At 49.5% G+C, this 15,471-nt stretch overlaps 1 protein-coding gene across 1 annotated transcript; it reads left to right on the top strand.

Annotated features, from left to right (window-relative positions):
• Nucleotides 1-13,423: 13,423 nt before the first annotated feature.
• On the top strand, nucleotides 13,424-14,499 carry LOC120655019. Its single transcript, XM_039932737.1, has 2 exons — nucleotides 13,424-13,803; nucleotides 13,918-14,499. Exons 1-2 carry the CDS (start codon nucleotides 13,626-13,628, stop codon nucleotides 14,175-14,177), a joined length of 438 nt encoding a protein of 145 aa, XP_039788671.1. The 5' UTR covers nucleotides 13,424-13,625; the 3' UTR covers nucleotides 14,178-14,499.
• The last annotated feature ends 972 nt before the right edge of the window (nucleotides 14,500-15,471 follow it).

Here is a 15,471-nt window from a genome sequence, read left to right as displayed (position 1 = left end):
CAACTACCCAATGGGTTGACCCGACCCATTTCCATCCATAGCTGCCCGGGTCCTCGCCGATACGGGGGCCTGGCGGATCCCGCCGCCGGGGACCCCGCGAGCAACCAAATGGCATCTCGTCGGCAGTTCAGGTCGCGTCGATCCACCCGCCCGTGCCAAGTGCCTCGGAGGTCGGCACGCGACGCAGGCAGCCGCGACGTCCAGTGCGGGCGTGCTGGACGGCAGGACGCGCAAGCATGGCGGTCGGCGGCCCCGCGCGGCGCGGGTGCGTCCGCCGCGTGCGCGGCTCTCGCCGCGGCGTCGTACGCGTGTCCCGAAGCATTCCTGGGCGTGCCGTCCCGGCCCAATCCGGCAGCAGGGTCGTCAGGTCAGAGTCAGACATGTCGCTGTCGCCGTCGGCTCTTTCCAGGATCACAGGACGCCGTCGGGACAGGTGGCCGCACAGCCGCTGCCGGCCGAATCTGGCCGGGGGACACCTGGCGCGCTCGTCGTGCTCGAGGGCGTTGTACAGCCAAAAAGGCTCTAGAGCGCGGCCCCCTCCACGCGACAAGTGAGTGCCCCGACGGCGACGCCTTCTCCGGCTGACTACGGCAGCTGCCGCCACCTACTCACCTGGCCGGCCCCGGCGAAGCCTCGCGGCAGCCGGCAGGACCGGAAGCGCCGCGGAGAGGCGACGACGGCACAGCTCGCTCCAGAGGCAAGTGGCAACGAACCCACCGCGACGCCGCCGTGCGGTGCCGGTGCGGGTGACGCGCCCAGCCGAGCCGTCGCATGGCGTCACTAGTATTTTAAAATTAATGAAGTCATCAAATGCGTCACCAGATCCATAAAAGATGAGTCACTCCATACACGAACAGAAAAGCAACAGGCACGAACACGATCCTGTGGCCGCTTCCAAAATCCAAACAAGAGGTATTTTCCGCGAAGGCTGATGTGGAGAGGTTGAGAAACGTGCGCTGCAGAAGAAGACCAGCACAACATGGACCGACCAGCTGCGAAAGCGCCGCGCGGCAGACTGGTGGCACGACGTCGCCGGTGCACCCGCATAGCTCCTGCCAGTGCCATGGACTCTGAGCTGAGCAGGTCAGGTCCACAGGTGCGCCGTGCTCTGGCCCGCGGGGTCTCTGCATGAGCAACGCCCAGATTTTGCTGCCCAGCGACGCCGGCTGCCCAAGCCTCAGCTCGGTTGGTATCCGAGAGCAACGCCGCACACACACCGCATTGCCGCCGTTGGCGGGACAACTGGGCGCTCGAGGACCACACGACGCGACCGAACGCCGCCGCGCTCTCTCGGCTGGCTCCCCGCCGGCCCCCGCGGGCGGCAGGTGTCCCGACAGAGACGCAGGGCTTCTGCTCGCGGCGGCGAGACGAGGCGCCCAAGTTCGCGTGCGCTTCTGCCGATATTTTGCGTGGGCAAGGCGGCGCTGTGCCGGCCCGGCCGCTCTGGATGGACAAGGACAAGTGCTGCTGGCGTGTGCTCTTGCTCACTCCGTTCGGCAGCCAGCTCCTGTTCCAGCCCAACAGTGTTTTCCTCTCACTCCAGCCACCAGCTCCAGCTCTAACTCCAACCAACCCAACAATATTTTTCTCTCACACTATTCCAGCTCCAGCCTCCAGCTCTAGCCTGCCGAACGCAGGGGCTGTTTGCGCTGACGACAGAGACTGTGCTTGAGCGGGCCGGACCCCTACCCACCACTCGCTCGCATTCAACCCGGGATGGTGCCGCGAAGCTCCGCGCGCCGCCTTTTTCTTTCTCCGAAGCGCTCTTGGCACTTCCCATGATCCCGTGACCCCGCGCACTCTCGGAACGCACTGGCCTCACAAATCGCGATGCTTCCTTCCGGCCGGCCGGGCGGTGCCTCTGGGCTCTTGCTTCCGATCTGCTCCACAACGTTACTCCTCGAACTTCCTAGAACGGATTTTGACTATTAATTAGAATGTCAAACAAATTTAGTTTACAAAACTAACTACAGAACCTCTGCGCTACGAACTTTAACGAATCTAATGAGATTTTTGACCGCATAATTAAAAGATGATTACTGTAGTATTACTGTAGCCAATTATCGATTAATTACTATCATTAAATTTATCGCAGAAAGTTATTTCCATCTCTGAAGAGATTTTGTAAATAAATTTTACTTCATGCGAACAAAATTAGTTTCTCGGCTTGCATGTTCTAGATATTCTAGAACGAACCAAACACAATGTGCAGCCTGAGATTTGATCTGGTATTCTTTCTTTTTCTTCTTAAAACAGATCCTCGGTGAGTCAGGACGGGCAAACTTGCGGCGGCACGAACGGCGCCGCCTTGGGCACTAGCCAGGCCTCTGGCCTAACGGCTAGCGCACTTGCTCATTGGCTCTTAAGTATCTCACGAGATACCTCTTCGATCGTCAGTTCGTCACCTGTCCAAACGGCAAAAGCAAGCACGGCAAAAGCAGAACCTTTCGGCAACACGTTGTGAGTAATGGATTAGTGGATTTGACAGGTCACTGCGTGGTACTTGGTACTAGTACGTACGAGTACTACCAAGTTGGAACAGATAAACCAACCACTCTCATTGTAAAGCCACCGCTGCAGCTGCAGGGACGACGTCGCCACGTCGGGAAGCCAACCGACCACGATCCGAGATGGGGGAGAAGGAACCAAAGCCACCACGTTCCGTTTTGGAAAAAGGGACGGGAGAGCATCTCCAAAAATCTTTCTAAAATATAGTTTCTAAATCATCATTTAGAGAGTTATTTGAGTAAAAAATATTTTCTATATCTTTGTACTCTCCAACAATTTTTTTTATATCTTGTGCATAGTTTAGAGAGTAATTCTGACTCTACATCTTTGGCTAGCCGGAAATCTAGAATAGAGTTAGAAGGTCTATACTTATACATCCAATCAAACAGGCTGTTGAAGAGTAATTTTTAAACAAAACCTCTATTCCAAGGATACAAAGAGTCTCGTCGAGATGCTCTATAAAAGATATGTTAGGATCTAGTGAGTTAATTTAAATTCGATTAACATTGAATGTTTGGATGACAATTAGGGGACTAAATATTAGCTGACAACAAAACTATTTGCATAAATGGAGATAAATCTGATTACAAAACTAATTGCAGAACTCCTAGGCTAAACTACAAGATGAATCTAATGAGATATATTATTTCATGTTTAGCGGATGGTTATGGGATCATTGTATTAAATTATAGATTAATTAGACTAATTAAATTTGTCTTGCAAATTAATACCCATATGTGCAAAAAAAAATTATTACTTTTAAGTAAGGGGCTTTGCTACAGTACTCCGATTACCTTTTATGAGGTAAGAGTTCAAATAGATCTTAGCCCTTGAATATTAGGAGAAAAACTAAATAACTAATTAATGAAAAATCAGCCGGTTATCCTAACTACCTGCATGCTTCTTCCGTGGATCTAGCAGGGGCTTGCATGTTTGCATGCACGCATGCATGAAAATCTCGATGTCCTCCTCTATTTCTTTAGGATTCAATTATTATGTGGACATTTATTTGTTACATGATGGTAGCTAGACTCATTTGTTACATGTCGATCTCTCTTGTTTGGAAACATATTTTTTTTCAAGTTTATCATACACATGTCAAGTTAGATCTTGAAATGTTCAGGTATGCATCTCATATCATTCCAAAATAACATTATTAACTCACAGTGGTTCCTTCATATGTCACAAAAAAAGATGTAAACTCAAGTATGCAAAGGCTCCAATCATGTTCGTGTCATTCCCCACGAAAAACAAAAATGTTACACTCACACGTACACAGGCTCCATCGACGAATCAATCATGTTAGATCTAAATTGTGCATGATACATCATGTATTTATGTTACAACGCGTGACGGAAAAAAATGTTACATGCAATCTGCTGGGTATATCTGTCACGTGCATGGATGTGATAAAAAATACTTATTGTCTCAATTTAATGGCCGGCTCATCTTGTGGGAAAAAAAACAAAAATATGAGATCTCAACTAATTATGCATGCATGTTAGATCTAATCCACAGTTATTTGAGTGTACCATAGCAAAACCTGTAAGTAATAAGATTCTCTTTGTATATGACGGGAAATTTAGTCAGCGGCAATGGCCGGGGCGTATTGGGCTCTCGCCGGCGTCAGCACGCCGGTAAAACGAGACCGTGGAAGGACAGGGTGGGCGCGGTGCCCAAAATCCATGCCACACGTTTTCTCGCCGGCCGGCGCTGCTGGTCGAGGCAGGGTTGACAGGTCCGGCCAAACCGGTGCGGTCCGGTACCGGTATACCGGTCCGGTTTGGCTGGAAACCGGTCGGTACCGGTGGAAGTCAAATTTTAATTTTCAAAATTCTTTCTGTCGTTGAGCTCGACCCTTCCTGTTCCCGCAATTCCCCGAAACCTTCCCCTGTTCCGACACCCGAATCCAGTCCCCACCCCATCACTCTGTTCCCCTCGTTCCGCGCATGCCGCTTTCCGCCAAAGCCGCGGCACGCGCCCGCGACCGCCGTGCACGCCCGACCCACATCGTGGTCGCTGCCGAAATTTTCGGCGCGAATCTCTCTCCTTCTCTCTCTTGTTCCCCCTTTTTTTTCTTTCTCCTTTTTCTTTTTCTCATTTTCCATTTTTCTTTCCTTTTCTTTTCCTCCCTCCTTCTCTCTCCTTTCCCCCGTTCCTCCCGGCCGCGCACCGCACGCTGCAGAGCAGCTCGCTGCCCGCCACCGGCCGCTCCCCGCCCTAGCTCCACGCGTGCACTCTGCCTCGGCTGACCCCATGCGCGGCACACACGTGCCTGCTGCCCACGCGCTCGCCTGCTGCCCACGCGCTCGCCTGCTGCCGCTTGCTCGCGCACCCCGCCCACGCGCACACGCGACGCACCGAGCGCGCCGCGCCGCCCGTTCGCCGCCGACTCGTCCGATCGACGCACCGCACGCACACAGGACCGAGCGCACCACACGTTCCACGCGGCCGCGCCGCTCGCCGTGCCGTCCGTCGACCAGAGCATCACCACCGCCTTCCTGTGTCCGCCTTCGCCGCCGGCCGCCCTGTGTCCTGCACACGCACACGCACGCACCACGCCGCTCGAGCCCGCGCGGCGACACACACAGCACCCGGGGCCCCTCCACGTGCCTGCGCGCCTGCCCGAGCCGTCACTTCGCCCTGGTCCGCCGCGAATCGCGCCGCCGCCGCGTCGCGGCACCGAACGCCATTAATGGCGCCCGCACCGCTCGCCGGCCGGCACCACTGCCTCGCTCCCTCTGCACCGCCTCTCCCCGTCTATAAATAGGCCTTCACGTCGCGCTCCACCACCACCACGAACCTCACCGCCGCCGCTAGCCCCCCTCACCAGCTCCCCAGCGCCGCCACTCAGAGCCATAGCCACTGCCCCTCACCGGCCACCGCGGAGCCGCCTCCTTGCACCGTCTCTGCTCGAGGTAAGGAGGGGGAATAGGACCTCCTCGCCTCCCTCTTCCTTTCTCCCCTAACCCCGGCCGCCGCTGAGCCCCGCAGTGCCGTCACCGCGAACACCAGAGCCGACCGCCGCCCGCCACCATGGCCGCGCCTCCACAGGCCACCTCCGCCCAAATTAAGTGGGGGAATCAACCCACCGCGACTCCCTCTCCCTTTTCCCCCTCCCCATGGCCGCTGTCACACCCCGAGGCCGCCGGCGACCCCGCGCCCCTCCTCTGTTCCACGGGAGGGAGGAGGGAGAAGAAAGGGCGTTTTGCCCTTAACCCCCTACCCTTCTCCCTATTTCTTTAAGAGTCCTCCCACCTTTCTAGTTCATTTACAAAAGAGCCCTTTTCTATTTTTCCTATTCGCAAATAAACCCTTCCACCATAAACCTAATTCCAAAAATGCCCCTGCACTTTTCCAGAGTGACCCCGAGGTTTTCTAAAATTACAACCAAGCCCTTGGCCCTCAAAAATATTTACAAAAAGGCCCTTGAACCCCCGCTCGATCCCTAAACCTCTCTGTAACCTATCATTTCATGCGCCAAACGACCCCCGATCGACCTAAAACTTTATCACGCCAATCCTAACATAGTTTTGGCCATACCATTAGGAAACCGCCTAAAATATTACCCCTATCACCATATCTTAATTATTTCTGATTCGAGCTCAATGATAAAAACTTTTATTTCTTTTTCTTGATTGTGTGTTTGTTTGTATACGCCGTAGATCACGGTGTGAACGAAGGAGAGCCCGTCGATGAGCAGTATTGCGAGCCAGCGAACGAGGACCAGTTCTGCGACCCCGAGCCCGAAGGACAGCACCTCGATCAGGACTTCCCGGAAGACTTCGAAGACGGCAAGTTCAATCCCGCCCTTTGATGCATGTTTTTTCTAGTTTTTATAAACACAACCTATTGGCCTGTTTTACAAAATTGCATATGTTTTGCCTGCTGAAAACACGGTTGGATAGCCACCCCTTGATTTGTTATACCCATTTCTTGACCACCTAGATTAATGTCTGAATGTGTTTTGTTTGGACATTAATCGCTGCTAGAATGCTTAGGATCTTATACACAATATAACTTGTTTTATAAAGAAAAGGGGTGTGTGTGTGTGGGAAGGGATGAAAGTGGAATTTTCGAAAGATAAGTTTAGACGGGATGGATGGCATTTCTGTGTGATTTGCCGATTGGTGTGCTTGTGCCTGTGTTATAGAGTAAGGAAGGGAGATATCCATCTTGTCACAACTAAGGACCGAGTTGGTGTGTCATCTCACCTAACTCCACTATCGTGCAAACCACTCGACCGTTGAATGGGCAACGGCTTAGCATAAATCACACTAGTTAGTCTGATAGCCATTAGGAGAGCTGAGTGCAACGGGTGATCAAGGAGAAGGGATTAGCTCTGTGTGACTTATGCCCCGGTTAAAACCTCTGTGATAGGTCAATGACCCCTTGGTGGATCCCGTGATGGCTAGTCAGGTCTAGCTAAGGTGGGTAATGGCTTTGTTGGGATCTGCACCGACACTAAGGTAATCGAGTTGCGGTACCCCGCTTGTGGGTAAAGTTGCACACCTCTGCAGAGTTAAGAATCTATTCGAATAGTCGTGCCCACGGTACTGGGCGAGTTACGGTGTGGTCACGCAACTAGTGTTTCTGTTGGGATGGGTTGGCGTGAGTTGTTTTGGGAAAAGTGTCCGGCAGTTGTGCCGTGTGCTACGTCGGATGAGGAGTCCGGTAGCAGCTTAAAATTTGAGTCCTGTGTGGGCCAACATTATGGGTTATTCGGTACAAAGAGAACTTGCTTTGAAAAATCATTTCTTTCAAATGAACCCCTGCATAAAAATTTGCTTTCCGCAAATTAAACCCTAGCCTTATCCTTGATTTACCCTGTGCATTATATTCTGTTTATACCCCCTCCGTGGGTGTGGTTGGACTTGCTGAGTACGTTTGTACTCACCCCATTTCTTAATTTTTCAGAGGAAGATCCAGACTTTGTTCCAGAAGACATCGAGTAGGGTACCGTCCTGCACCCAGCCTAGCCTGTGGATTAGGGTCACCCGCAGGAGGTACCGCATGGCGCAAGACTCTGATTACCCCTTTTTATAATTAATATCGTTGTGTGGGTGTGGGTTGTAATCCTCGCGATAGTGGTGCTCCTCTGCCCATTACCGCTTAGAGTTGTACGGTGATGAACCATCTGATGTAATAAATGTGTCATCAGCCTCCTAGGACTGATGTTTGTATCACATTTAAGTCTTCTCTTATGAGGGGACACTTCAGTTTGACCGGTTTACCGGCCGGTTTGACTGGTAACCGGTCGGTTTGATTGGTAACCGGCCAAATTCAATTTTTTTTCTTTTTTGGTTTAAATTCAAATGCCCGCAAAATATACTAAATGAATGTTTGTATAACATGTTTTAGTCTAAATGAACCCTCCAATCCTTTTTTACTACTTTTACATTGTATTTGTATACTTTTGTATGCACGATTTTTTTTGTTTAACTTTAAATCCCCGCAAACTATACTAAATGAACGAATTTTTTGAGAAAATTTGACACCATTAGATTCGTCGCACCTTGAAGTATTTTTAGAAATTTTTTGAGAATTTTCATTTTTTAATTTAAATTTGAATTTTGAATTTGAGCCAATTTGGTACCGGTCCAAACCGAAACCGGACCGGACCGGTTCGGTTCCCACCGGTTTGGTGAACCCTGGGGCGAGGCCGCGTGCCAGCGGCAGTCCAGCGTGAAGCGCTCGACTGCACACATGGATGTCGGCCACCTCCTCGCCTCTCCGATCCGTGCTTCCATGACGGGTGGGTCGGTTCGTGTTCGCGCTCGCCGACCGGCCAGGGCATGTTTATAGTTCGCGAAATTTTTTTGGGTTTAACTACTGTAGTATTTTTGTTTTTATTTGATAATTAGTGTCTAATCATGTACTAATTAAGCTAAAAAGATTTATTTCATTATTTTCAGCTAAATTGTAAAATTAGTTATTTTTTAAAATTATATTTAATGCTTCATGTATGTGTCCAAAAATTTGATGTGACGAGAAATTTTGAAAACTTTTGGGAACTAAATAGGGCAGGACGAGTGGACGACGACAGGACAGGCGCGGAGACCGCGAGTGCTCGCCGCGGGCAGGGCGTACACCTGCGCCGACCCCCGCCTCGCGAGCTCAAGGTTCAAGGCGACAAGTGTCACGACAGCGACGGCACTCCCCGGCGCAGAAGCTGCTGGCCAGCGGTTGATCCGTCGTGGTTGGTCGAGTTGATGATCCTACGTATACTCTAGAACTGGGCACGCAAAAGCAGGGATTGAGGATGACGCAACGCAGCTTGGCCATGCGGCGCGCGGCGGCGGTAGAAAGATGCTGCATCGTTAGTCAAACTAGGCAGGTTGGCGCGCTTTGCGCGCCTGTAGCAAAAGATTTGATGTAAAATAATAATAAAAATATATTATCGTATATTATAGTTAAAGCAATATCGTGTTGATATATTTTGGCAACGTGTTGATGTATTGAATGAAGTGTGATAGGTATAGTTGATAGATTGTCATATAATTATATTTTGCGAGTTTATGAAGTGGAATTAAAATCCAATAAGTAGTAGGGGCTAGCACGTGTAGACGTAGTGTATGAAATATGGTTATTGTTTTCATGTAAATAAATAATTAAATATATTTTGTGGGTGGATTCCAATTGAATATTATGTGGGTAACACCTAAATAACACACAGGGCCCACATGGGCCCTGTATAAATAGTACATAGAAGAATTTATTTTGTGTATGTTAGTAGATATAATTGATGGATTAGTTTACACTAATTATTAATTTTGGTAGAAAAAATGATAGGGTTAGAAATGAATGTATGATTCAATTATATTTTGCGAGTTCACAAAGTGAAAATAAAATCCAATATATAATAGAGGTAAATGTAGTATATAATTTTTTTTTCATAAAAAACTAAACATTTAAACACATGGGGCCACTTTTTATTTTTTTTATTTTTTAATTTCGAATTATATTTTTTATTATGAACAGTACCGGGGGCCCACATGAATAGAGCTTTTTATTATTTTTATTATGAACAGTACCCCGGCCCACATGAACAATATGTTTTATTATTTTTTAAAATGATGAACAGTACCCCCGGCCCGCGTGGGGCCGCGACGCATGAGCGCGCGCCAATTCCTGGCGCGTTAGTATAGTACTCAACCACAAGGGCGCAGCAGAAAGCAAAACCACTAAGACGAGAAAGAGGCCGACTAGTGGTTACGACAGGTACTTGTCACAAGCTAGTGACCTAATAAAAATGCAACTCTCGCTATTTCGGATTAAATTTGATCAAATTTATATAAAATAATATTGACATTTATATTACAGAATAAACATTATTAGATTAGTTATATAATATATTTCCATACTAGACCTGTTTGGAAACATTATTATTATTATTATTATTATTATTATTATTATTATTATTATTTCCATAAATTTGATTAAATTTGAGATTGTTTAGCTGCTTGAGAAGCGAGAATTATTTTTTTAAGAATGGAGTACAGACCTGCAATATTGAAGAGAAACTTACCCAGCATCGGCTGAGATGGTTTGGACATGTCCAACGAATGCCTCCTGAGGCGCCGGTGCGTAATGGGGTTCTTGAGCGGGTCGATAATGTAAAGAGGGGTAGAGGTAGATCTAAACTGACGTGGGATGAGTCGGTTAAGAGAGACCTTAAGGATTGGAATATCTCTAAAGAGATAGCTTTGGATAGGAGCGTTTGGAGACTAGCTATCAATGTGCCTGAACCTTGAACTTATTTCTTTCGGGTTCCATCTCTAGCCTACCCCAACTTACTTGGGAAAAAAGGCTATGTACAGGCCTGCAATGTTGTTGAGTACTCGTACGTTTTCGGTGAACCTGAAAGTACCAACGTCACATGTGGATGGAAATATGAAAGTTTGGTGTTGTGTTCGTTGCAAGAATAGAAGCCAAAAAGGAGAGTAAACTTTTTTGATAGAAATACTTTTAAGAGAAACCCCTAAAGCTTAATTAGGTGCGTCACCCAAGATTTGAACCTTGGACGGGAGCCCCCGACCAGATGTCTTTGCCACTGCACCGTGAGCCCCTTCACAGAAGGAGAGTAAACTTAGTCTTTTAGTTTATTTATTTATTTTAAAATTCTATTTTTTATGTTTTGAGATTTATATTTAGAGTCTAAAAACTCTTATAACCGGGAGCGGAACCAGGGGGCCGGGGCCTCAAGCCCCCTACCCCAAGAACTCTATTGGAGGCAAAAAAGAAAGGAGGAGGAGGGAGGGAAATCAAGGAAGAAGAAGAGAGAGAAAAAGGAAGAAACCCCCAGGTGTTGGTGCTGGCTCGGCCACTGCTTATAACTATGTATATATCGACAAGATGGATGTAAAGGGTATGTCACGTGTGCATGGAAATATGACAGTTTGGTGCTGCGTTCGTTGCAAGGATAGAAACCAATAAGGAGATTAAAGTTGAGTCTTTTAGTTTTTTTTAAAGTTATGTTACTTATGTTTTGAGATCTTTATTTAGAGTTTAAGAACACATGTAACTTTTGCATTTGTAAGGCCAGTCTCAGTGGGGAGTGTTATCGCACGGTTATCTAGACTGTAAACTAGGTAATCGAGTCGGAGGAGTGTCATGCTGATGACACTCCTCTCACATTTCATGACACTCCCTCTTCTTTCTCTTCTACCACATCAGCAAATTTAATACTATGACACTCCTATAATCTTTCCATAACCCTACTTTCCATACCCCTACCATTGAGATTGGCCTAACTCTTGCTTGCATATACTCCGTGCACGGAGACACGGGAGGATTCTTTGGAGTCTGAACTTCTTTGAAGGAAGGTGCCTTCTAGGCGGCGATCGCGTCTCGCTAGGCTACACAAGCGCCAACCCGTGGGCTCGGGAGACGCGACGAGCCCAGGCGGCCGGCATCGGGAATGGTAGCCCGCCGCGTTCCGAAACGGGAGGAACCAGCACAAGGCCTTGGCGCCTGCCGCCGTCCCGGCAGCTAGCGCGAACAGGTGGGCTGCCGCTGCCACACCAACCGCATGGACACGCCACCTAGTACTGTACTAGTGTACCGCGGCTACGTCACTGCATACGCCATCCGCCCATGCATGCTGCTCCGATTTTGATCATGTGTAGTTATCCCTAGCGGCCTTGACTTCAAGAGCCAAAAAACTGAAGCCGGAGAATGTTTGAGACTTTGAGCGAACCACATGTGTACTGCGGCTACTAAAGGTTTTGTTTAGATGCACGATGTAAATCTTTTAAAAGAGAATTTTTTCACATTTAAAGTATTAAACTAATTACAGAACTCGCAGACAAATTTATTAAGACTAATTAATCCATCATCAGTACATGTTTACTGTAGCAATTATTGTAGCAATTTTGTGTCTAGTCATGATCTAATAGGCTCATTAGATTTGTCATATAATTTACAATCAAACTATGCAATTAATTTTTTAATTCGTCTAGATTTAATACTCCATTTATGTGCCCCACACATTTGATATAATAATTTTAGAATTTTAAATTTGCATCTAAACCAGATCTTTATGCTCAAATACTCTATCTGAATTTTGATCAATCCAACACCTTCCGCATGTTTGTTCAAAAAAAAAATTCTTAAACGATGTTTGACCTTGGGCTCTAGCGCAGAAGTTTCTGCCGTTCCTGTTGAAGCGATTTTTCGACGATAAAAAAATACACGAGAAAGTACTGCCTAAAATCATTGATCGCACGACTCTTTCCTCCACAAAAAGTCTTCTTATTTTATGGTTTGGCGGTTTGTAGCTTTGCGCCTTGCCTCTCCACGATATAACCTGTCGGTACTCCCAGTGCTTTTTCACAGATGTGTTGTAAATCGCGAGACGAATCTAATGGTGCTAATTAATTTATAATTAATTAATAATTAACGAATGGTTACTGTAGCATCACGGTTGCAAATTATGGATTAAGTAGGCTCATTAGATTCGTCTCGCGATTTACAGCCCATCTATGAAAAAAGTTTTGTAAATAGACTTCATTTAGTACTTCAAATTGGCAAGATTTCTTCGCAAAATTTTGTGGTTTTGGGTTTTGCGGTTTTGGGTTTACAGGGTGGGAACTAAACAAAACAGGGCAAAGTCAAAAAACACCATGGACGGAGTCCGCGCGACCCGTGCACAGCAACCACCGCGAAATAACGATATAAAACTAGGTGCGCAATAGACTTTTGAGGAGAGGAGATTTAATTTATTTCGTGAGGGAATATTAGATGATGATTCTTTTATGTGATCGTAATCACTATTTTTATTTGGTCCGTTTCCTAGTTGCTTTTGTCGTCTCTGCCCCAACCGGTTGTCCTCCTTGCATCCCTGTCAAACCAAGAGCGAGTTTTCGTACCTGTCCCGTTGAGCCTTTAGCTTTTTCCCGTATCCAGAAATAGAAATGCTACCGAACACGTGACAATAAGCACAGGACTCCGAATTTTATCAGCAACAACAAAAAAGGAAAAGAAAAAATCCCCTCCAGATCTAGCCTCACGGAGCACGGACATTTTAAAACATGGGGGGAGATACGATTGTACACCGAGGGAGCAGTAAATGAGTAAATAGTAGAAAAGAGAAATTCATCAAACGTAAAGAAATCACCCTTATCTCGTGCCTGGCTAATCATTAATCGCAAGCAACCGGCCTGCCCCCGTGAACCCCATCGAAACCATGTACGGACGGAACGGACCAGCAGGCAGTCCGCGGCTTGCCGGCTCCAGCTCTCCACGGACTCTACCGAATGCGACCGCGATTGGAATTGGATGGGCCCGTCGGCTGGGAGAAGGGGATTACTGGATTAGATTAGCCGTAATCGCCTTGGAGTTTGGAGTTGGGAGAGCCAGCGTGGGGCCCACCCATTCTGCGTGCGCGGCCGCGCCTTTATTACCCTCGCGCAGCTGGCGGCAGGGGTTCGTTCCCCCGCACCGCACCACCGCCACGCCGCCCCTTCCCGAGAAAGCAAGCAGACCAGCGCGGCGACGGAAGAGTCAGCCGCCGAGAGCTCGCCGCCCGCCCACCTGACGAGAGAGGAGCAGAGGAGCGGTAACCTTCCCCCACCTACCGCGGAGGCGAGAAGCGGAGGAGGGGTCAGACGGGCGCCATGTCCTCCTCCTCGTCGTCGTCGTCGATGGGGGGCTCGCTGGCGCTCGCGGCCGCCACGGCCGTCGCGTTCTCGGGCTCCCTCGCCATCTTCTCGCTCTGCCGCGCGCACCTCACCCACGCCGCCGACGCCGGGCCCGCCCTGGACGAGCCCCTCCGCCCCTGCCTCTCCTCCTCAGGTACGTACGTACGGTACGACGCGCCCCGGCCGGCGGCCCGCTTCTCTCCACGCCGCGGCGGATTGGGGGGCGGGATTTCTCACGCTCCGTTCTGTTTCCTCGCTTGTTCTGCAGAGAAGCGCCGGCGCGGGGGCAGGGCGAGGCGCGGCAAGGCGGAGAAGCGGGTGCGGTTCGCCGCCGACGTCGTCGACAATGAGGGCGCCCCGCGCCCGACCCGGACCTCCCCCCCGGCCGCCGCCGCGTCGTCGGCGGCCGGCACCTGCAGGGGCGCTGCGGGGCCGGACGAGCGGATGGTGATGCCGGCCAACCGGGAGGCGCTCTACCGTGGCATGCTCCGCGACCGCTCCGCCCACCGGGTCACCTGCTCCTACTGACCTCGGGGCCGTCGCCGGCCGGCCCACCCGCCGGAGGGCGGAATTAGCTTCTCCTTTCGTGCGGCGGCGTTTAGTCTTCGGTAGGCAGGCTGTTGACTTCCGGTTTCGTCCGTCCTCCTTCTAGACGGACGCCTGTGAATAGATTTTTTTTCTAGTGCTTTTCTTTCCTCTGTTTTTACGCGTGGTAGATTAATTTTTAGTCCTCTGTAATTTCGCGTGCGTTCGGGCGAGGAAGAAGCTCTGCTCTGTAAATATGCTGCGATTTTTTTCATCGGAATTCAGAAGAGGGGAAGGCGAAAATCGGAGTCACCGCTTTCCAGCACGAGGCTCCCGCACGGATTTGCTTGTGAACGCGGACGAAACCGCAGTAAAAATCATGAAAGGGGAAAAAGGTTAAAAGCGACGGTTAATGCGTGGCCAGGGGGAGAAACGGGGGTGCCGTGTGAACGGCGCTCACGACTTGGCGGCGGCCAGTCGTGACCGGATGGCGGAGGCTCGCGATCGCGGGTGGTACGGGGCACGCGCGTGCGGTTTGATTCCTTTCTGGGTCGAACTGGAGACGGATGGCGGCCGGCGGCGGCCGGCGGCCGACGACGACCGGAAGCCACCTCCGCCGTCGGTCGTCGGCGAGCCCAGCTAACCATGGGCTAGGATCTGTCCCGGTTCCGGCTCTGTTGGCCCCGCTTTGCGCAGGCGCAGCAACGACCCTGTCCGTTGAGAGCAGGGGGAGCGGTCGGAAACAGGCTGGTGCCGACGTGCCGGGTTCGGACAGGCAGGGCATGTTCGCAGCCGCGACGGTGATTCTCCTATCCTCTCGCAACCGCGCGAGTCAGCAGTGAGACAAACTAGGGCTCTCGCTTCCGTTTTGGCTCTCTCGTCTGCTAGACTTCATCTGATTTTCCTGACAGAGGACAAACGCAGAGCCTTTTATTTTCTTTTCTCCGAACAAAAAACAGTCGCATTATCTGGAACTGCAAGCAGCTAGTCGAGCAGAGCTCTGCCGAGAGTACTGGAATCCCAGGGAAGGCCAGAGTTGTCGAGACCAGCCGAAGAACGGTATGGATGATGGAGGGCCCTCGCTCCCTATTTGGCCTTGTTTAGTTGAATCCAAAATTCCAAAACTTTACAAGATTTTCCATCACATCGAATCTTTGAACATATGCATGAAGTATTAAATGTAGTTAAACAAAATAACTAATTATATAGTTTGTCTGTAATTTACGAGACGAATTTTTTGAGCCTAGTTAACCCATAATTGGATAATAATTACTAAATACAAACGAAAGTGCTATAG

Source organism: Panicum virgatum, chromosome 1N, assembly GCF_016808335.1.
Source record: "Panicum virgatum strain AP13 chromosome 1N, P.virgatum_v5, whole genome shotgun sequence".
Classification (NCBI taxonomy): Eukaryota; Viridiplantae; Streptophyta; class Magnoliopsida; order Poales; family Poaceae; genus Panicum; species Panicum virgatum.
The sequence above is the reverse complement of the archived record's forward strand: the minus strand, read 5'-3'. Positions and strand labels throughout refer to the sequence as shown.

Coding starts and splice junctions, on each gene's coding strand:
- LOC120655019 (XM_039932737.1), top strand. CDS start 13,626: ATGTCCTCCTCCTCGTCGTCGTCGTCGATGGGGGGCTCGCTGGCGCTC. Junction 13,804..13,917: donor CCCCTGCCTCTCCTCCTCAG/GTACGTACGTAC, acceptor CTTGTTCTGCAG/AGAAGCGCCGGCGCGGGGGC.